Source organism: Festucalex cinctus, chromosome 1, assembly GCF_051991245.1.
Source record: "Festucalex cinctus isolate MCC-2025b chromosome 1, RoL_Fcin_1.0, whole genome shotgun sequence".
In the NCBI taxonomy this organism is placed as follows: domain Eukaryota; kingdom Metazoa; phylum Chordata; class Actinopteri; order Syngnathiformes; family Syngnathidae; genus Festucalex; species Festucalex cinctus.
The window spans coordinates 65249916-65271841 of record NC_135411.1 but is presented as its reverse complement, the minus strand read 5'-3'; the positions used below and the strand labels follow the sequence as shown (position 1 = coordinate 65271841).

The 21926-nt window shown below is 41.7% G+C and overlaps 2 protein-coding genes across 8 annotated transcripts in view; one reads left to right on the top strand and one right to left on the bottom strand.

Moving 5' to 3' along the window:
* The window catches only part of LOC144005296 (uncharacterized), a 60951-nt gene extending 47254 nt beyond the window's left edge, over positions 1 to 13697 (top strand). For 3 of the 7 annotated variants that reach the window (XM_077503411.1, XM_077503398.1, XM_077503427.1), the window contains 19 exons: positions 2355 to 2470; positions 2554 to 2703; positions 2961 to 3068; positions 3252 to 3368; positions 3454 to 3612; positions 4936 to 5097; positions 5164 to 5326; positions 5466 to 5653; positions 6417 to 6509; positions 6688 to 6892; positions 7208 to 7395; positions 8572 to 8669; positions 8748 to 8932; positions 9016 to 9215; positions 9310 to 9478; positions 11746 to 11855; positions 11970 to 12086; positions 13160 to 13286; positions 13394 to 13697. In XM_077503411.1, the coding sequence (XP_077359537.1) occupies positions 2355 to 2470; positions 2554 to 2703; positions 2961 to 3068; positions 3252 to 3368; positions 3454 to 3612; positions 4936 to 5097; positions 5164 to 5326; positions 5466 to 5653; positions 6417 to 6509; positions 6688 to 6892; positions 7208 to 7395; positions 8572 to 8669; positions 8748 to 8932; positions 9016 to 9215; positions 9310 to 9478; positions 11746 to 11855; positions 11970 to 12086; positions 13160 to 13286; positions 13394 to 13404 (2666 nt within the window). In that variant the 3' untranslated portion in view covers positions 13405 to 13697. Of the gene's footprint in view, positions 1 to 2354; positions 2471 to 2553; positions 2704 to 2960; positions 3069 to 3251; positions 3369 to 3453; positions 3613 to 4935; positions 5098 to 5163; positions 5327 to 5465; positions 5654 to 6416; positions 6510 to 6687; positions 6893 to 7207; positions 7396 to 8571; positions 8670 to 8747; positions 8933 to 9015; positions 9216 to 9309; positions 9479 to 9827; positions 11856 to 11969; positions 12087 to 13159; positions 13287 to 13393 lie in introns of those variants that run through there. The other 4 variants (XM_077503403.1, XR_013279537.1, XR_013279536.1 and 1 more) reach the window with 4 other exon arrangements.
* On the bottom strand, positions 13536 to 21798 carry LOC144005352 (V-type proton ATPase subunit d 1-like). The gene is made up of 8 exons (XM_077503481.1): positions 21663 to 21798; positions 18484 to 18655; positions 17468 to 17646; positions 16689 to 16768; positions 15230 to 15307; positions 14978 to 15154; positions 14819 to 14896; positions 13536 to 13903 (listed from the first exon to the last, which is right to left on the bottom strand). Exons 1-8 carry the CDS (start codon positions 21790 to 21792, stop codon positions 13730 to 13732), a joined length of 1068 nt encoding a protein of 355 aa, XP_077359607.1. The 5' UTR covers positions 21793 to 21798; the 3' UTR covers positions 13536 to 13729.
* Between the last annotated feature and the right edge of the window lie 128 nt (positions 21799 to 21926).

Genomic DNA, 21926 nt, shown 5'->3' with positions numbered 1-21926 from the left:
TGCTGGCTGTAAAGGTCGCCCTAGAAGAGTGGAGGCATTGGCTGGAGGGTGCGGAACACCCTTTCATTATATGGACGGATCACCGCAACCTGGAGTACCTGCGCCAAGCAAAAAGATTGAACCCCCGACAGGCCAGGTGGTCCTTGTTTTTTAACAGATTTTCTTTTTCTTTGACCTACAGACCCGGAAGCAAGAATGTCAAAGCAGACGCTCTCTCACGAATTCATGACCCGGAAACCACAGCCATCGAACCAGAACCCATCCTGCCTAAAGACTGCATAATAGGAACCATGTCTTGGCAAATAGAAGAGGAGGTCAAGGAGGCACTCCAGGACACAGTCACGCCAAAGGAGTGCCCACCACGGCGGCTGTTCGTCCCGGAGGCCCTAAGAGCACAGGTGATCAACTGGGCACACACCTCTCGTCTGTCTTGTCACCCAGGTACTCGCAGGACCCTGTTCGCTGTCGCCCGAAGATTCTGGTGGCCTTCTATGGAATCCTCGGTACAGGAATATGTAAAGGCCTGCCCAGTCTGTGCTCGGAATAAGTCGTCGACTCAACCCCGGATGGGTCTCCTTCAGCCTCTGCCGATCCCCTCAAGACCCTGGGCTGAAATCTCAATGGATTTTGTCACTGGACTCCCCACATCAAATGGTAAAACCACAATACTTACAGTTGTTGATCGCTTCTCAAAGATGGTCCGATTCATTCCATTACCCAAACTACCCTCCGCCAAAAAAACAGCAGAAGTCATGATCGACCAAGTGTTCAGGATTCATGGATTCCCGCGGCACATAGTGTCGGACCGCGGTCCCCAGTTTGTTTCTCGTTTTTGGAGGGAGTTCTGCAGGGCCATAGGGGCAAAGGCGAACCTAACCTCAGGTTACCACCCGGAGGCCAACGGACAAGCTGAGAGGCTTAACCAGCAGCTGGAGACCGGACTTCGATGCTTGGTCTCCCAAAACCCATCAACTTGGGGCAAGAACTTGGTATGGGTCGAACTTGCACATAACTCCTTACCCACCTCTGCCACAGGAATCACGCCATTCAAATGTGTTCACGGATACGATCCACCGTACTTCGCGGACCTGGAGGAGGAAGCCTCAGTTCCCTCGGTTCTCGCCATGGTCCGCAGATGTCGCCGAATCTGGTCAGCAGCTCGACTGGCACTACAGCGTCAAGGCGACAGGGTGAAAAGAGCTGCTGACCGGAAGAGGAAGGCCGCACCCCATTACCAGCCAGGCCAAAAGGTATGGCTTTCCACAAAACACCTTCATCTCAAAGTACCATGTCCAAAGTTGGCCCCTAGATTCGTGGGGCCTTTCCCGATTGCCAAGACCATAGGTCCTGCCGCCGTGCGCCTTCGCCTGCCTCGATCCCTCCGCGCCCACCCCACCTTCCACGTGAGTCAGGTCAAGCCAGTCCAGGACAGTTCCCTGGTCCCGCCCGAGCCTGCGCCGCCCCCTCCGGAGATGGTGGAGGGGGGCCCGGTGTATAAAGTGAGAAAGTTGTTGGACGTCAGAAAGCGGGGCCGGGGACACCAATACCTGGTGGATTGGGAGGGTTACGGGCCAGAAGAGAGGCAGTGGGTGCCCGCCCGGTTCATCGTGGACCCCTCCCTCATCGACGAATTCTATGATGAACACCCCGAGATTCCTGGGCCGTCGAGAGCCGGCCATTGAGGGGGGGGTACTGTCACGCCGCCACCAGAGTGGCGGGTCAAGCTTTTATTTGTCACAGTCAGGTTCCTGTTTTATTTTGAAATTACTAACTCTCATCTCATCCCAGGTCACTTACCCTTCCTGCAGCTCACTGATTACCGGTCCACGCCCATGATCACCACCACCTGTTCCCAATCAACCCGGACATAAAAGCCACCTGCATTCTCCCCTCCGTTGCCGAAGTGTCACATCTCAGTGCATGGAAGCGTCCTCACAGTCCTTGTTTCACAGTCCTTGTTCGATGTCTTGCCTTGCCTTGTCTTGCGCCCTTAGTTTGCCCCTTGTTTTCCTCCCTAGCGGAGCGCCTTTAGTTGTCCCTGTTTTTGAGTGCCCTTGTTTATTCTCCAGTTTGGAGCTCTTTTTGTTCTGCCTTTTTTCCCTCCTTGAGAGGTGTTTTTGGTTCGAATTGATTAAAGCTGCAGCCTTGTTGGCCAACTGTCACTCTGCGTCTGAGTCCTACCTCCTCGCTTCGTGTCAGTTACGGCATATGGAACTTACAGTATTGCATCAAATTTTCATGAATTTTTTTCTCTACCTTTTATTACATTTCAGATATCAGTGTTTTAAAAAAGTATTGTTCTTCTACCATGAAATGTACTCTTTTTGCTGATACATTCCTGTGATTGACCACAGTTCAGATCAAGCGCCGACCCGGTCTGACCAATTTGGAGGTAGCACTAGAGCGCTCCTTCCAAGGCCGTCTGGACAGCGTTTCCCTAGGCTGGATGAGACATGGTCGACTGGAGCAGGTTGGCGTGCACAAACACAGCAAAACTCATCTGCTTTATTGAGGAATGATTTCTAGTCACTTTTCTATTTTGCTTGTTTCAAGGTCAGAGCTCTAAGCTTGTGGAGTCGATCCAAGGAAATGAATGAGACCAAGTTGGAGCTGAATCAGCCCTTCTCCTCATTACTTAGCCAGCTTTCCCTTCACTCACTCTCACACAGCTCTGAGAAAGAGCAGCGCAGCTTCCAGCAGGTGGTAGTACATGTTTATATTTATGTCATAACATTTACTTGGATATAAAAAATAAATAAATAAAATACCGTGATTCCCATCCATTGTTATCCAATTTTAATAATCGGTCTGAAATTACTTACTGCCTGTTACTATACATCACTAGCATAGATAGATGAACAATTATACATTGCATTTTTGAATATCTGAGTTTCTGGTACATTTGTGACATTTTCACAAGTGTGTGCACATAAATTAGTATATACGTATTTGCTCACCAGCTGTCCTGGGTCAGTGGATTGCCCGTCAACGTCTCCATCATCCTAAACAAACAATGGCAGCTCAACTCCAGCAGGGGGCAGGCATGTGCTCAGTTGTCAACCCAAACGGTAGGGAAGCGAAAATCATTTGTGCGATACCGCAAATGTTGGCATCTATCTGATACCAAGTAAAAACAGGGCCACTATCACCGATACCGATATTGGATCGATCCGCCCACTACTAAAAATCATGTCAATCTCAACCATCCATCTTTATTCTGAGACTTATACAGTATATTTGTGTGTGAGTAGATGGTGGTGTCTCCTATCAAAGGTTGTATCTCGGTCAGCCAAGAAGGAAACCTATTCTCAGAAAATGCTGAGCTAAGATGGGGCAACAGGAGTGTAAAACAAGGCATGAAGTATCAGGTAAACACAGCTTGCAAAAGCTTTGACTGAAAGAAGATGTAATTCCTTCTTCTTGCATATCTACTTATGTTGCATGTTTCTGTAGAAAGGTGCAGGAGAAATGCACACTCTCCATGTGAATATCGGCCTGGACAAAGTGTCTCCTGCACCATGCCCCTCACATTCGGTCTTAACTAAGATCCAAACCAACCTCAGAGATCGCTTTGACTACACAGTTTTGCTGGACCTCTGCCCCCCACAGCCTGTAAGTTGCATGACTCCTTGTCAAGTAACTAAACTGTTGGTTGTGTTTCACCTTGGAACAATCATGGATGTTAGAAAAAGTCAAACTGAACTGTCAGTCAAGCAGATAAAAAGCAATACGAATAGAATACCCTGTTGAAACCAATATGATCAGGAATGTCAATATTACAAACGTAGTTTAATTAAATGTAATTCTCTCAATAGATTTGATTTTTTTTTTTATTACCAGCCACTTTATTTGGTACACCTTGATGTTATCATCTAATGAACTATCACTTGTAATTGTGGTTTCAGCTTGTAACAGTGGTGGCTGGTCAACAGAAGGCAGCTGAGTGTTGCTGAGTAACTTTGCGTAAGAAAATGAAATAACGAAAATGAAATATTAAGACACAAATATGTCAAAATATATATATCTTTTTTCTCGTTTCCTTTATTTGGCTTTTTCTTTAGATGGGCATTATAATTATCATACAGTTAATAATGATATGATGATGATGATGATGATGATGCTTTATTACAGACTCAAAGTCCAAACACAAACAGACCAACTTTACAATAAAAAATAAAATGCAAAAATACATACATACCAATATACACTAAAAAGCATTATATACAAGACAATAGTACCGATGTTTCCAGAACTGGGACTGATATCGTATAGCACTTAGACAAATGGTTGACAAGTGTACAATAATTTCATTATTCGAGTCAGTTATCTGACAGACAAATTTAAACATCAAATTTCTTAGTGTCGCCTTCAATGTGTTAACCCTTTCAGTTACAAACATTTCACTCGCACTAGTCCATCAAGCTCTATTTACTTTCAATAGTATACAATATTATAGGCTATCTTAATTTATTTGCAAATTAGTTTGGCTAGGGCGGTGGCGGTTGTGTGGTTAGCATGTCCACCTCCCAGTTCTGAGGACTCGGGTTCGAGTCCAGGCTCCGGCCTTCCTGGGTGGAGTTTGCATGTTCTCCCCGTGCCCGCGTGGGTCTTCTCCAGGTACTCCGGTCTCCTCCCGCATTCCAAAGACATGCGTGGCAGGTTAATTGGGAGCTCCGAATTGTCCCTAGGTGTGCTTGTGCGTGTGGATGGTTGTTCGTCTCTGTGTACCCTGCGACTGGCTGGCGACCAGTCTGGGGTGTCCCCCCCGCCTATTGCCCAGAGCCAGCTGAGTTGGGCGCCAGCACCCCCCGCGACCCTTGTTAGGAATAAGCGGTCAAGGAAATGGATGGATGGAAAAAAATGATTGGAGATGAGTAAAATGAGTTTCAACATACAGACAATGTGCAACAGTTTCCATGTGTGTCTGTCCTTCAGACTCTTTCGTGGTCAGGATCCCACAGGCTGAACTCCGGTGAGGAACTGTTTTACATGCAGTCTCGTCTGTCTGTAACGGGACGCCCCAACCTGTGTAGCCTCACACTCACCCTGACCAACTCATCTACTGCTCAGCGCTCCAACCTGACTCTCATTACCGAGGTAGAGACAGGGGTGGGTAAGGAAAAAATGGCAAGTTAAAAACATAAACTTTGTATGTTTTATCAGTCTCGGATGAGGAACTGGAGTGTGGAGGTAGGAGGCAGTGCTTTGTCATGGCTCCAGGGGTCTGGTCTTCTAGTTGGTGTTAGACTGGACCACAGAGAGGAGATGTGGTTGAATGGCACAATGGAAGGAAGATGTCTCCAGACCACTGCAAGTTATAAAAATGGTACATATAGAATCAGCTGCACAAGACTCGCAAAATTATGATGCTTAGTTTGACTGATGCAATGATTGTCCTTGAGCCCTAATGAAGTGTCCACGGTATACACAGTACATACAGTATGTGTCAATGTGTGCATGTGCAGGTACAGATCTGAGAGAGAATGTTTCTGTGATGGCATGTTTGGGGACAAGTCACAGTTTGACGCTGGATGTACAAAAAAGACAAGGCATGAACCAACCCGAAACTTTGGGAAGTCTGTCTGCTGGAGCAGCCAATCAGAAGCTGACACTGAGAGCAACTGGATGTGTAGAGAGTCTTACCGCGATAGAGGTATCACTGCTTCAGACATGTTACAGTGTTTGAGCCACCATAACATTCTGCATATTGAATATACACATCTGCCCTGCTATTCATGGGGGATAGGGGAACAAGGAACATTGAAAAAATCTTTTAAAATATATATATTTTTTACTTTGGGGGGATGAATCTGAAGCAGAAAAATGCCAAAGCGCATGTATGCAGGGGGTCTTACTGTATTAGGTTTTCAGGATAAATGTCAAGTCAAGTCATCTTTATTCATAAATCAGGATGAAACGAAATTGCACAAGCCCCATTACAGACAAACTTAATTAGAGCTTCTCTGAACTTTTGAATGCACATGTCCAACATTTATTTGCTCCATGATTGGACTAATACATTTCTAAGGACGTCCACCTCTCTGACTTTTTATGTGACGAGCAATCTGTTGATGACACTGTAAGCTGACTTACAGTGTCACAAAGTGTTGTGACAAAACTGCAGACTGGAAGAGTCACAGAAAGGCATAGAAGTGGTTGTCCTTGGACATTTTCATCGATCAAACACATTTTCCTTGTTAGAAAAAAGTAGGCTGTGAAAAAACTAGTGAATTATTTAGCAGTCTGACATTCACAAGTTTGGAGAAAGTCAAATGAATTTCACCTGTAAAGGTTGAATAGTGCAGTAGCGCAGTTTAGCTTCATTCCGAAATTTCATTCAGGACCCGAATTTTCCTAGCTCTTTCTGTGTGAATAGTGTATTTATATTTCTACATAACTGGTGTTTATTTTTAAAGGCACCGATTCAAGCTGTCAGCTCTCATGTCAGAAAGAAGCTTTTGGAGAGAATTATAACAATGAAACAACTCCTTGCTGAATTCAGACAACAGGTGACTAACCAGCTAATAATGTTATGTTGTAATGTTGAAAATATCTCGTGGCACTGTAAAGTAGTAAGTAGAAAACTGGCACATTTTCAAATCCCTTTCTTTTCTAATGCTCTAACTGCTTAATAATTGTGAATATATTATTTTGTAGCATTTTACTAAAAGTTTTCCCTCTCCCCAGTCTCGAGACAGTGAGTTGCTCCAAGATCTGAGTGCCGTGCCTCTGCTTATTGCCCATCAAGCTGAAATGCTGTTGGGTTACAGAGGCAAGAGTTTGTTGTCTCTGTGGCACAGCAGCTCCCTTCAGCACATTGTCACCACTAGCCTGCCCCAATATCTTAACCTTATACAACACACCTCGCTGCTGGGACAACTGGAGCTGAGGAGTAAGTACCCCAACCAGCTTATGGCATCACTTCATGATGCGCTTGCCAAAAGTCATGCACAGGTATTATTGACCACGAGGGGTTGAACCAATCAGGCCTAAAAAAAAAAGCAGTAGGCAGTCAGAGGTGACTGAATGTTAATAAAGCTTTATAAAAAGCTGTATTAACATTTATTTGATGTCCTACTAGTGCACTAAATTGTTTTCTACTAGTAAGGTCAGAGCGTGCTAGTACATGAACCAGAAGATCATATCTGCTCATATTTCTGTATGCCTCCAGCCAATATCAGTCATTGATTGTGTTTACTGTCCGCAGGGCCCCTGGCCACTCTCGCAGGCGTGTACCAGGATGTGAAAGGCCAGCGGCTGGAAGCTGTGTGGAAGGAAGCTGTTGTTTTGTGGACTGACAAAGTTCTGCAGGCCTCACCTGCTCTGCTGGAGAGTCCGCAGCTCAGGCCACTTGCTCGAGGAAGCATTACTATGCTCAGCCGGGCCATGGATTTTGTAAGAAACTGCTCACAATCATTTTTCTCTTCTTCTACTTTTTCTTATTGTTATTTGTTATTGTTGTTGTTATTATGCCAATTTTCACCATTCTACACCTTCCACATTTCTTCTCTGATTCCAACCATTACAAAGTATTAAAGTCATTGCAGTCATTTTAGGAACTACTTTTAACAGTCACAAACTTCCTGCTCGTGACACAATTCCACATTTTCCAGGAAAATAATCCCTTTCAATAGAATGAATTGAGACAGTACATGTTGGAAACAATTTTTCATATTCCCTAAATTCATTTTTCATAATTCCAGATTAGGGATGTGCAATACCACAATTTTTCAGACCAATACCAGTACGAGTGCTCAACTCTTGAGTAGACTGAACCCACAAGTACTTTTGATACATAAATCTTCCAAAAACAAAAAATGACAGATACTTTTAAAGAAAGACCGACATATATAGTATATAGTATTTTTCCTTAAAATAAAATGAAACCAAATAAAAATCAATTCTTAATGTGCGTCTGTCAGGCATGTGTGCCTTATGTTCTTGATCGTAAAAATAGCCACAAGAGTGGCTAATACTGGTATTGGCTGCTATTGTGAGTACCGATAATAAAGAAAGAAGGCCGGGGATCGGTCTGATACGATAGCTAGCATCGGTACTCGCCCATTCCTGTTCCATATTTGCCTGACAATATTCCCAAATGTATGCAGCCATTTTAAATATTGGTGCACACCTTCCACATTTCTCAACTGATTTAAACCTTTCCAACTTCAAACTTTTCAGCTCATTCAGAACATCATGGGAACTGTTCCCATTTCCAAAATTACCAAATTTTCAGAGATACTTTTTCACAATAAAAATGCCAACTTGAGACTTTTTTTTTTTACCTCCTCCTTCCATATTCCTTGACTGACTCCAGTTTAAAGCTGTCCCATTCATTCAGGATATCCTGGAAGCTATTTATCACCTGTCCTCATTATAATCACAATAAAATTACAAAATTGACACATATTTTGCAAATGTACATCCTGCTTCCACATTTCTTGACTGATTTCAACCATTCCAGCTTTAAGTCTAACATATTCATTTTGTTATTTGCAGCGCCTATACCTTGAATTTACATTTGAATTGAATGTTGAGCAGGTATAAAAGGTTATGTTTTACATATATTAGGCAGGCCAGCACACGTACTACTGGGTAGAAAGCAAATTGTCAGTGGCTTTTTCTGGACTCAGAAAACAACTGGCATCACTCTACAAATACTCCCCCAGGTACCGCGGATCATCTCAGAAATACACGAGGGGAGATCTTGTCCTGTTTGTGGATTTGAATTCATTTTTTTTCTCCAGTGAGTGTTCTGTGGTTGTGTCTATGTCACTGCCCCCCCTGCGCTGGACCCGCGTGGCTGAGGCCGGTCTGGTGGGAATCCTTTTAGAAGAGTGGCTCCTGAAGCCCCTGCAAAGCCTCGCATCCATTAGACCCACTGCTGAACTTTACCGCCTCAAGAGGAAGATCATGGACAGCCCATTTATTCGTAAGAAACGCTTGACATTCAATCTCATATGCACTGCTCCTTACACAACAAAGTTTTCCTTTTTATTTGTCTGTTTCCAACAGACCAAGCCCTGCTGGTGGCAGATCAGTTTGTAGTAACGTTTGACGGCCATCTTTATGAGCTGCCAAGCTCGTGCCCACTTCTTCTGGCCCAAGATACCAGTGCCAACCCCTCATTCACACTTCTGCTCAATTCACGCCATCACAACCTCCTCCTGCTCAGCTTAAATAACAGCACTGTCAGCATTCAGCGCGACGGGCAGGTACAGGACAATTCACCATGATGTCACACGTTCTTTCGGGTGGCAAAAAGTCCAAATATTCTCTAGTGTGTTGTAAGATTTGTCTTTGCCACAGGTAAAGGTTCAATGCGACAACACTGTGACACGCTTGTGGCAGAGTGACGGTGGCGTCACTGTCCACAGGGGATCACATGTTGTGCAGGTGTTCAATCACAATGGCGTGTCGCTCTCATGTGACCTGAGAACTGAGGTGTGCAGCTTGACTCTCGACGGGTGGTTGCATGGTAGGACAATTTAAGACTCGTAAGGGAATGATAAAAGCACCAGCATGTATCGAGGCCTGTGTACATTCAAATTGCATGACAGTTGGTGCGACTCACTGTAGTAAGTGCTAATGTCTTGGCTATTTACTCAAAATAATGTGCTGTGCTAAGAGTGACAGGCAGAGCATTGAAATGCTCTTCCACTAGGCGATAGAAGGTACAATAAACCTGTTGCCATCCATATAAAAGAAGAAGTCATAGCTTCTTGCGAGTATATCAGCTTTGTGTTCAACAAACAGGCCCACATTTCACACTTAAAGGGATTGTTCGGATTTTTTGACATGAATCTCTATTTCATCCTCACCTCCAGTGTGTGCGATCAGCACTGATTTCCTCCTGACAGCGTTCTGTGACACGAGTTCTGGTCCGGTGCTGGACGAGAGGAAAATAGTCCAGCAAGCTGGCTGGGGTCTCGGAAATAAAGCGTTTTTCTTCTAAAAACAATTTGTGTTCAAAAACGTGATGCGACACCTCTGGCGAAACGTGGAATGGACCCCAGCGACGTGCACACGGCCAGGAACGTGCGCGACTTCTCGGGCACGAGCAAACCTCCAAGTTAATTGAACAAACGTAAACAGGGAGCACAACGACTTTTTCATAGGCTTAATAATGTCTACAGAGGTAAGAAACGTATTAATCTTCAAGTTACATTGTATGTGAAAGTCATTTTGAGTGCCAAAAACTTCCATAATTACAACCTTCCAAACGTAAATAGTGCATCCCGTGAGTCCGATGACATTGAGAATAGCAATACGTTGCTAATATGCCCAAGTGCGGAGACATTAGTTAACGACCGTGTGGTAGTTTTATTCTGCACTGCTAATCATAAATAGATCCTATCGTATTTTCGTTACAAGGTTTTACCTTTTTAGCAAAAAGTCAGCAACCTGTGGGTCCCGTTTCATCCCCAGGATAGTTCTTAGCTCTCTCCACCTGACGAACGCTGCTCCTATATTTATCCACGTCCTCCCGTGACGCTGGTATGAAAGTTTTTTACTTCTCTTTGTCTTCCGTGGAGTCTCCATAAGGGATTGAGACGTATCGGGTGCAGGTCTCTTTAAATCCAGTTTGAATTAGCTGTCCTGTCCGTGAAGTTGCGTGAACAATCGCGAGAGCTAACAGGGACAATAGCGTGCACGCGCATGACGTCATGCTCAGAGCAAAAGCTTAAGTTTTCAGCCTGAATCCTCCAACATTTTTTCCTTTTACAGAAAAATAGGGGCAACAGTCATTGTGCCACAGTCGTGCCTCCTGTCCATTATACAATTCTTAAAACATGTGCGCGTGAAAAATATGGCTATTTTAACACTCAAATTTGAGTCTAATCTCGCAACGTGCACCTTTAAATGTGTAAATCGAGATGAGTATTATTTCAGTATACAGTGGTTCCTTAAGGTAAGCGGTTTATTCTTTCCATGAAGACGTTTAAGACACATATCTCAAATCATCTTTCGCCATTGAAGTGAATGCTGTAAATCTGTTTGAGTCTTCCTAACAAAAATGCTTGTAATGTATTTTTTTTAAAATAGAATGTATAGAAATTAAACAAGTACTTCTGGTAACTTTCAGGTTTTGTCACGTCATGCCCGAGACACCGTCATGATGTCACCACAGTTTTGTTTTTTTCCTGAGCAATTTTAGAGTGCAGTAAAACATGCCATACTTTTTTTTTCTTGAAGATCATTTTTTGCAGAAAATAAAGAAGATATGCCTGTTAGTGTTATAATGTGTCTACATGTTAATCCACTGTTAATGTTCAAATATCGGGTGTTTAAAAAGTTATAACACTGCGACACCCATGCTTTCTGTGATGTTTTCCCATTATGCATTCGCATGAAACTAGCAGACTTTAAAGCAAAGTGTGTTATGTGGTTGTTTTAAATATGCATGTAATTCTCTCTTTTGATAGTAAAGTTAAACTTGAAGTGGCAATAAACAGCTTAAAGCCTGTTTTTTTTTTTTTTTTTAAAGAGCTGTTTAATATATGCCAGACTGTTGATTTTTGTCAAGTAGCTAAATTGACCTCACTGCCAAAAAACATCTCTTGTATCATATTGTAAATTTTAGTTTGCAAGTCAAAGCAAAAAAATTGACCAAACCATGGCTCGCATCGCTTGTTTCTCAAAGCACCACTCTGTGACTTTTTTTGTTTAGTGGTGTACTGCAAGATTTTTCAAATGTGCCATGTCTGGGAAGCCAACAGTATATGTATGTTGGTGTGCACACAGGCATGTCGACTGGTCTGTTGGGGACCAATGACAACGAAGCAGGAAATGACTCACCTTTGCGGGATGGCTCCCAAGCTGAAAATATGAAGGAGTTTTTCTACAGCTGGCAGGTAAGTGTGGCGTGTATTGAAGCTTCTTTGATTCCAAATTTCTCATTCTACAGATAGAAATCTACAACTGAGGATCTTCACACATGGACGTCAATTAATATGCTCTGTGCTTAGGTGAACTCAGTGTGTGCAAGACCAACAGCTGAAACGGAACTTGTAGCCACGAGGGCAGTGACATGTGACTTTTTGTTCTCCTCTCCTGATTCTCCTCTAAGTTCCTGTTATAGGGTGGTGAGTATGAAAGCTGCGGGGCGGTGAGGTTGATCCCTGAGTGATTACAACTGAAGAACTATTTTAGAAGGAACTATAAAGCCATTTAGGTTATGATTAAATTTTGCAATGTTCCATTTAGTTGGCTTTTAGAGCTCTTAATGTTGGGATAAGTGCCCACCAGACAACCCCCCTGACATCTAATTGATTTTAGATTGAGAAAGCAAAGTCAGGATATCCAGAAGCTTTGGATAATGACAGCGATACTCAAAACAGAACATTATTATTGTCAAGGCAAAGCTTTTGATGTACCTCACGTTGGCAGCAGCATGTGTAATATTATTCGACTAAATACTATATTAAGATTATCTTTATTGGTCCCACAATGGGCAAAATCGCAATTGCTAACTCAAATGTGCTGGATACCCGCTGTTGAGAATCAAAGTACTCGAGTTATTATTTCATCACATAATTATGTCACTCTGGCATCAATTTCGCCACACATAAAAATTTTGGAAAAACTCAATTTAAGAGCAACAGTAAACTGTACTGTTGGCAAAATAAAGAAATACAAAATACTAAAAATAAATGAATAAAATGTGTTTGTTGACCTACCAACAATTGAAAAAAATTGACCAACGAATTTCCTGGTCCAGTGAAAATTGGGATTTAAACATTCCTCTTCATCTTGATGTTAATATTTTGACATCATGAGGTCCAGCCGACACCTCACGATCGCTCAACAGTACCTCACCATTGAGAAGGCTTCAAACACGATGTTCTCAGAGGGTAGAGACCACTGAGCTTTAGACTGTCACAGCTTGTCATTAGCAGGTTGCAACATAGACACTGGAAGAGTCACAGAAAGGTACGGGCGGTCCTTGCAAATGTTCAAGTACCAAACACCTGTTGTTAATTTGGCCATTCAGTTCCTTGTTTGAACAGCAACAGTTTACATTCAACAGTTTAGAATAGGCCAAATTAACTTCAACTGTAATTATTGTGCATTTTTTAGCTCAAAAGCAGACTATCCGTAAGTTTTTGTGAAGAGTTATTGTATTTTTCTTTCACTCAAGTGCTTCATGTACCATCAGGTGGATCCTGGTCCGTTCTTCTTGGTATGCGAGTCAAGCTCCTCCACAGCTCCTTGTCGATTGGCGGCTGCTTTTGTTCATCTGTGCCAACATAACTACATACCGCTTGAAGTGCCTGTCCAGTGCGGTATGTTATAGACCCTTAAACGAGCAACATGTGCATGACGAGTTCACAATTATGTGCTGCCAACGCAGGCTGAAGGGTTCATGTTTCTGCTGGTTGTCTTTTCTCAGTGCAAGGGTGAAGCCGCTGGGCAAATTTATGAGGAGTCAAAGTGAGATGTTCATGCCTCATTTGCTGCTGCAACTGGCTGTGCTTTTAGAAGCCTGCTTTGGTGCATTCCTGACAATTGAGCAATTTTATACCCACAGACACAATCGTGGTATGAAGAGCTAAAAGTAGCAATCTGTTTGTTGTTAATAACAACTGTTATTTGTTTTCTCTTCTGTTGTACAAACAATGACGATTATCAGTGACTTAGGTATAATTGACTTGAATCAGTTTCATGTGCATTTTATTAAATTCTGTTGTTTTTAATGTGTCTCGTCCACATTTTTCCCATTGAGTGCTTAATTTGTACCCTGAAACGTGGCGATGTAATTGTGTATCTTGGACTTTTGTCTCTGGGTGACACACTCAGCAATCCAGATAATGTTGCGGATCTCCTGCTCCTTCAGTTTGATGTAGCAATAAAACACACCAAAGTGGAACTGCTGGAGGAACGCAAGTGTGTTCAACTTCACCTGAGGGAAGAGATGAAGGGAAGCTTCACACGGGAAATATTTAACAATATTTATAGCCCCATACTGAGCATTTTTTTTCCAATATTTTTGCTTTAGCCACAAATGTGTGCAGAATATGAGAAACAGAGCTTTGCACCACGATTAATAGCAAAATATATATATATATATATATATATATATATATATATATATAAGGGCTGTCAAAGTTAAAGCGTTAATAGATTAATTAATCACAGAAAAAAGTTAAATTAATCACATATTAACGCAGATTAATCACACTATTTTTTTGGACCGCACTTGAGCCTTGAACCGCGGATGATTTCATTGAAGGCTGCACAGGTCAATGATGAGGTCAATGCACGGCATTTCCTACGCCTGTTGTTCCAAAATGAGCGGGGTGACTCCAGTTATTGTGCTCGGTAAATTTCGCTTTCAAAAACACCCTGACAGGACTTTAGATAAAACAAAAGTAATTTGCGTTTAATTAATTGCTGAATTGCACCCAATTGTTATGATGCTGTTACGTTTTGAGCAATACACGCATGCATGCAATTGCGTACATGCATTTAATCAATGTTTGCAAATGACATTCAGATAATAAAATGTGTTAATGTCAAAATATTACGGTATTTTGTATTTATTTTATATTACGCAAATACGCCAGTAATTTAGCTGATTAATCGTGATTAATCAAAATTTAAGTGTGATTAATCAGATTAAAATTTTTAATCGTTTGACAGCACTTATATATATATATATATATATATATATATATATATTGTACCCATAACAGAGTTGCATCAGATTGACATTAATTGGCAGAAATGAGAACATATGTTTAATCCTCCAAAAAAAAAAAAGAAGTCATGTAATCGCTGGCCATTTAGATTACACAGATGGGCATTATTTGATTACCTCTTGTTGAAAGAATCTGTCTTCCAGAGTCTTGTAATCCGATTGAGGGTCTGAGTTGTCAAAAATGATTTTATAATTCTGCAGTGATTCATGGAAACACAATAATGAGAAACACAACAGCTAATCAAAGCAATTCTTTTGAGATTGACGTCAACTTACCGGATAAAAGTCAGCGACTGCTTTGACTTGTTCGTGCTCTTCTGCTTTGGATAGCAATTGCAGGCCTTCAGGGTAAAGTTGACCACAAGATGGATAAAGCGAACTCCTGTCTGCACTACTCAGGTCTGTCCCGAAAGAGTTCACCGTGATGATGAAGGCCCGTCTGTCTGCCTCAAACTTTTGACAGATTTACAGTCAAACACAAGTGATATTGTCAATAAAACAACCATTTGGTGGAAATGATCACAGTACCTCCAAAATAGGACACATGATATCCCTTGCTGCACCACCAATCTTCTTGCAGAAAGAGTAGAAGGACTCCAAATACGCCTTTTAGAGCATACAGTCAGGTGTGAAAACAAAGCATTTTGAAATTCATGAAAAACATAAATGTCAATTTGCTTTTTTGTGCTAAATCAGACTGGTATTTGGAACTATTAGATCCCCATTTATCTCCAAAACGTGATGCTTCCACAACCATTCTTTACACAAATAAAAAAGCAGAACTTCATTTGGGGTTATCAGAGGAACTTCAAATGGTGGCGTGTGTGGTGACGTTCATTTTACACGAGTTTGAATGTAATTGGTTCATTCTGGAAACACCCACATCTACACTTAGAAGAGGATGTGCACACTTGCGCAACCACATGATCTCTGTTGTTTATTTTTTACTTTTACTTATTTTTACTTACATTTGATCACATTTGGTTGTAGTGTTTATAGCTCACATTAATAGTGAAAAAAAAAAACATTTTTAAATGTATTTAGTCTAATTTATTAAGAAATATATAGATCACAACAAAATGGCATTTGAACAGGGTGTGTAGACTTCTAACAGTTAAGTTGTAATTCTTATAATCTTAAAGAAACAGTGTGTGTAGAATTTTTTTTCAATGTTCGTTTGTTTTTAAAACCCACTAATAATTTAAATAATATGAAAAAAAAAAGTTCTATTAAATCAACTAGAGGCTGACGTTTTTGCAGGAATGCTGTGAGTCCCAGGAATTCCCGGGGGATGGACGTCAACTTGGCCTTTAATCACGGGAATGGGACAGGCCAGGATAAAAGGTTCACAGGAGTACAGGGGGAGCGGAATAATCTAGTAAGAGGAAAAAAAAAAAAAACTTGGACTAATGTCTGTGTGTGTGGGTGTGTGTGTGTGCGTGTGTTTTTTCTTTTCTTTTTTTTTTCTTTTTTAATGTAGCTGACCTCGAAAATGGGAACGGTAATGGGGTGGAAGTCTTTCTTAACAGGAATCATTACACGAGGACAGGATTTATTTATTTATTTTAAGGTTGGGAACTCGGACAGGACAGTATTATTTCTTTGGGAGTGGGATGGGAGTTTAAATAGGCTCCCGTTTCACCCGCTAACATCAACGTACATTTAAAAAAATAAAAAATAAAATCGTAGGTCTAGTAATTGCTAATTACAGAGGTTGCACCTCACCTTTCAGGAGGCTAACATGTTTCGCTGCCATCTTTCTGCTACGGATACCCGATTGAGGATAATTTTGCGAACGTAGTCATTTGGTGGTAGGTTTGCCAATTGTGGTCCCTCTGAGGCACACAGTGCGCATGCTTCAAAATTAGTCATTGCATTCTATTAGTTCACCACTAGATGGCACTAAATTGTACACACTGTCGCTTAAATACGTCAGACATATTGTACTGTACATCATATGGCACATTACAATTGTACTGTATGCCACCTTATAAAGTTTGTTTCTCAGAATTTCAGCCTCCATTTCATCCAAGTTCGACTCGGACACAGCATCCTGGAAAAACTGACCTGTGACACACAGAACACAGTGAGATATTCTTTCATCATTTCGAAGCACCATATGTTACAAATGTATAGTTTTGTTTTATTATTAGAAATTTGTAGTCTTCAGAGGATGAGTCTTCTAAACAAATATATTTCCTGTAGAATCCATCTGAACACTTGTATTTTCACACTTTGCGCTTGGTGCATTTTTGTTGTTGTTGTTTATTTTTACAAAGCATTGAAAGCAGACATTTTCAATTCCGAGACATCCAATGTAATATATATATATATATATATCAAGAATTGTTAGTTTTTTACAAATATTGGTGCTGTGGACACTTTTTCAAATGGGAAGCAGGTTGATTTCAGCAGATATTTAGCTTTACATACTTCTGTATTGTAATTGCAGAGCAATGAATTTGGTGGCGGGTTTAAGATGTATCAAATGATGCCCGTGATTTAAACCAGCTGCATGATTTCCTTTGTTTTGCAGCTAAGTGCTTTGGCCCAGTGTTTCACAACCTGTATTGAGCCAAGCCACATATTTCAGACGAGTAAAAGAACACCACCAAACAAAAGTGTCATCTAGTGGAAAGTATCATTGCGAGGTCTCACAGATAATGATGTATAGTTAAAAAAAAAAAAAAAAAAAAAGGTTTAATATTCAGTTTGTGGCATCATGTGAGCGTTGCGCATAAAAAGCACAAGTGTCTGATGAGTCACCGAGTGGAGTGTCGACCAGGATGGTTGTGTAGAGTTCGGTGGGAGTGCGGGCAATGCCCACTGCTGCCATTTGGTCAAATGCACCGAGGGGATGACAACGGGGAAGGAGTTCTTCCACCTGCCTCTGTTTCAGGACCCCAGTGATCAGCAACACCACATTGTCAATCATGTAGCCGTAGCTATGGTGACAAAGACAAAAATCTATTAGTGATGAAATATATATGCTTGTCTTTCGTTCCCTGGTTTCTTTCAGTCTCTCAGTTCATTGCGGTTGATAGGCTACTATTGTCTCTAGTCGCTGCACTCTTTTGCTTGTTGTGGTGGTGAGCCGATGCCAATGGTGTTTCTTTGTGTCTCTCAGTTTTGTTTTTATTTTTAGACTTTTCTTGCTTTAGTATTTTGATTCTTCCAAGTGCCTTATTCGACTTTTTGTTCCGGAAAATAAATTCTTTGTCCCTCCTTCCCAGCATTTGGGTCCTCCACCTTTTGGCATAAACAAAACTTAGTTGATGTTTGAGCAGCTGTCAGTGGGATAAACTGTGAAGTTGATATAGCTTAGCAGTCTTTGTGGGGTTTATAGTGAAAGATGAAGTTGGATATCGGTAGTCGTTCTGTTTCTTATCTTTGACTTGCAAACCGTGCATGTTTCCATTTTCTCAGATGTTATCATAAGTGTCAAAATTCTTCCAAATCTCTAAATCCAACTTTAATGGTCTTTAGGGCTCCCTCCAGGATAGTGGACTCGCTTCATGATGTGGCCTCTGCACTCCGTGTAATAGCATACTGGTGGCTTGCCAACTAAAAAAAAAAAAAAATAAAAAAAAAAAAATAAAAAAATCCAAACGTTTCTTTCAAAAAGAAAACCAGACACTATTTTTTTGGAAAAAAAAAAATAATAATGCATTTTTCAGTATGTAAACAGACACGACCTGTCAAGTTGAGTTTTCAATATGTTTTAGTCCAGCAAGTCCCAGCCGCTAAAACTATCAACTTCAATCACACTGGAGTCAACATACGTTATATAGTCAAGGAAGGTGGAGAGTGGTGGCAAACTGTTGGAACGGAGGCAGTTGAATTCAGTGACCAGGTTGTCCCTCAGTTTGCGGTCCACCACAGACACGGTCAGGTCCTCCTCCGTTGAGGACAGCAGCTTGCCGTAGTCTGTACTCTGAAGGTGCAACTTCATGTCTGTGAGAGAGGAAAGCTCAGCAAAACTGCAGTCCACAATTTGTACAGTTTTAGCGCTCCCTAAAACACATTTAAAGTAATTTCCTTAGTTGTAGTAGTAGTAACATATAAGTTGTGGTGCTTCGGCACCACAAAGTAGTATTTTTTTTTAACAACTTAAAATCGAATTATCCATTCATTCTCAATCCCTTGCTCGCACAGGTCTCAAAATAAGAAGCAAAGTGTACTTGTTTCAAACTTTTTGTTTGCCACTCCCAGTTGAAGTTTACAGTAGAACTGATGCATAAAAAAAAGTCAGAGAGTCAACTGACCAATATGTCTACCAACTGGTCTGTACGTTAAAAAATATGGATAGCTTGTAGCCCATACACGCCCGTGCAAGCCGTTGACGCCACAGGGCGGCCATCTTACCACTCCCATCGCACAAGCAGACATAGTGCACGTTATGTGCTGCTTTGAAGATCCCCTTTTTCTTTTATTGCTCAGTTCGTTTTATGTACGTGTGTGTGTGTGTATATATATATATATATATATATATATATATATATGTAGTGATTGGAACATAATTCACCCACAGAACGTTGGGACGAAGGGGAGTTTGTTGGGATGAAAGGATGAAAGGATGAAAGGATAAAAGGACGAGATGTTAGTAGGTCTGTGAGCCTCGCGCAGAGTGAGTTGTTGTTGCTGTTAAACGCTGAGAAGCTGATGTCAATAAATCGCCGGTCTTTGGCTCCGGACTTCAACACTCTGCCTCCGACTCCCGTATTTGTATTTAATTATGTATACAAAGCAAGGGTAAGTTGTAAAATGTCTGAAGTCCTCTTGTTTATGTTTCACAAATTTAAAACACTAATAAATTATGTTGTTTCTAGTAAGTACTGTCTCAATTGTTCTACAATCTCAACTGTAAATCAAATATATAGGATCGTTGTCCGAGAAACGTTTCTTGGAAATGGTAATATGGTGGCCTCTTGGCATCAAAATTCTTGGCCAATCAGCTATGCAATTTTATGTACAGATCAGTGATCTACACTCATTTTCGGTCCATTAGCTAATATAATAGTAGTTTTACCAAAGTTGTTTTTTTTGTAATTGTACTTTTACTAAAGTAGAGAATGTCAGTACTTTTCCCATCTCTGGTGTTAATGTTACAACCTAACATCTATGTCAACTTCTGTTAGCTCGTCTAATGGCGTTTTCACATCATATGCATTAAGCTAGAGGATTTTTGTTAAGCCTGGTTCACACGGCACGAAAATTGGCCCGATTTTAGCCCCGAATTTCCCCTCCCGACAATCGTAAGGACGTGCCGACGCGCAAGCGATAATCATAACCGATAATCCTGCCGTGTGTGTTGACACCACACACGGCGCCTCCCAATATCGGCGCTCGGAAGGACCTCCGACTTGAAATCGGGGCTATCCAACCTGTTGGATTGTTTTGGCCCAACTTCGCTAGGCGCAGCCGATTGACGGTGATGTGCAACCAATTAGAAATCAAGCCGGTGAGGCGGTGAATCCAAAATCAAAACAGTCATGACGCAGCAGAAAGTCGGTGCTCGTGCTATTACACTCTTTTTATTTTATTTTAAAATTAATTATTTGTATTTATTTATTTATTTATTTATTTTTTTATACACGCACACATATTCTCCACAAATAAACGTGGTCTCCGGGTGGGACGCCAACGCGCGCCGCCAGCACCGAGCCGAGGGCAAGCGATGTCTCGCCAGTGCCCATTTACACTCCTTTAAACAACACCTTTTCTTTTTATGCCGCTTTTTCGGCTGAAAACCAGGATCGACTCATGTTGACGACTCGGAAGCCACGTTTAATCTCGAGAGGTTTTGCGAGACTTCCCGTCACATTCTTGAATGAACTCGGCTCGTGTGAGGTGTGTGATTGTGCAGTGTGGCCACACACCACGCACGGTACGTTCAAAACTGGAACTCCTGTGATTTTTTTTCTCTTCACGTGTGGTGTCTGTCAAAGATTGGAAATCGGCTGACAGTTTTAAAATCTTGCTGTGTGAACCAGGCTTAAGGCCTTGCACGGATGGCCTTGCATAAGTCCGAGCACGGACTTTCTGCTGCGTCATGACTGTTTTGATTTTGGATTCCCTACCGGCTTCCTCGCTGGCTCGCTTTCTGGTTGGCTGGACCTCACTGTCAATCGGCTGCGCGGAGCGAAGTCGGGCCAAAATTCCAACATGTTGGATATGCCCGATTTCAAGTCGGGGGTCCTTCCGAGCGCCGACATCGGGAGGCACCGTATGTGGTGACAATACACACGGCAGGATTATCTGTGAAGATAATCGTTTGCGTCTCGGCGCGTCCTTACGATTGACGGGAGGGGAAATTCGGGGCTAAAATCGGGCCAATTCTCCTGTCGTGTGAACTAGGCTTTAGACAAATATGCGGTTGAACATTCTTGTATTTTAATACAGTATTTAATTGTCTTTTGTTTTGTCAGTTTTTCAATAAATTAGGTATGAAAAATTGCTTGAAGCAAGCACACTTGACCTCTTATTTGGAGAATAACAGGTCTTTATTTGACCTTCTGCTATTGTAGAATCTCTGCAATATGTAACGAAGAGCGTAAGAACAGAGAACTAAGGAAAAACGGGTGTTTTAATAATATAGGGAGAACGTTTAAATGTGCTTTTTCACCAACCAGGGGTGGGTCTGGAATATATCCTCTGACTTAATCAAGGGGTTGACTACAATTCATTTGACAACCTCAAATATTGTACTTCAACATTTCTGACCACCCAACTGCTCGACCACCCTGCCTCAATCCATTGTTACAATATACAACTAACATTGTTTTATTTTGTCTCACTGATAACGGAATGCATGATTTCTAGAATGAACATTACATTGAAATATCATCTCCTTGAACACAGCTGATGCAATGAGACACAAAATGGACACATCTGTATTTGATTGTTTCCGGTTAAGCTTTCACAAAATGACCAGCAAACGGTTGTGGTATCATGCTCTCACCTTCAAGTGTGTCGCACTGAGCCAGATTGTGATAGTCAGTCTGAGTAAGGAGCCCGGCTTTAAGTCCGCGCAACAGACCCTCCAGATAACCATGGTCGATATTAAAAGTGAGCTCCGAACAGCCCGCCATCTTGCATGTAACTCAAGTGACGTTCCGCTGCACCGCTGCTTTGATTCTCAAAGGGAACTTGTCTCTGATTCAGACTCTGACTAACGTTCATGTGTTCACATTCAGCCTGACAACATTTTCCACAGGTGGCCTGA

Bases quoted from the DNA above. Each gene is read 5' to 3' on its own strand.
- LOC144005352 (XM_077503481.1), bottom strand. From the start codon at position 21,792: ATGGCGGGCTGTTCGGAGCTCACTTTTAATATCGACCATGGTTATCTG. The intron at 15,308-16,688 runs GTGGCATACAGT...ATGCTCTAAAAG, and splicing joins TGAGAAACAAACTTTATAAG to GCGTATTTGGAGTCCTTCTA. The intron at 13,904-14,818 runs GTAATCAAATAA...CTCTTCCCTCAG, and splicing joins ACAGATTCTTTCAACAAGAG to GTGAAGTTGAACACACTTGC.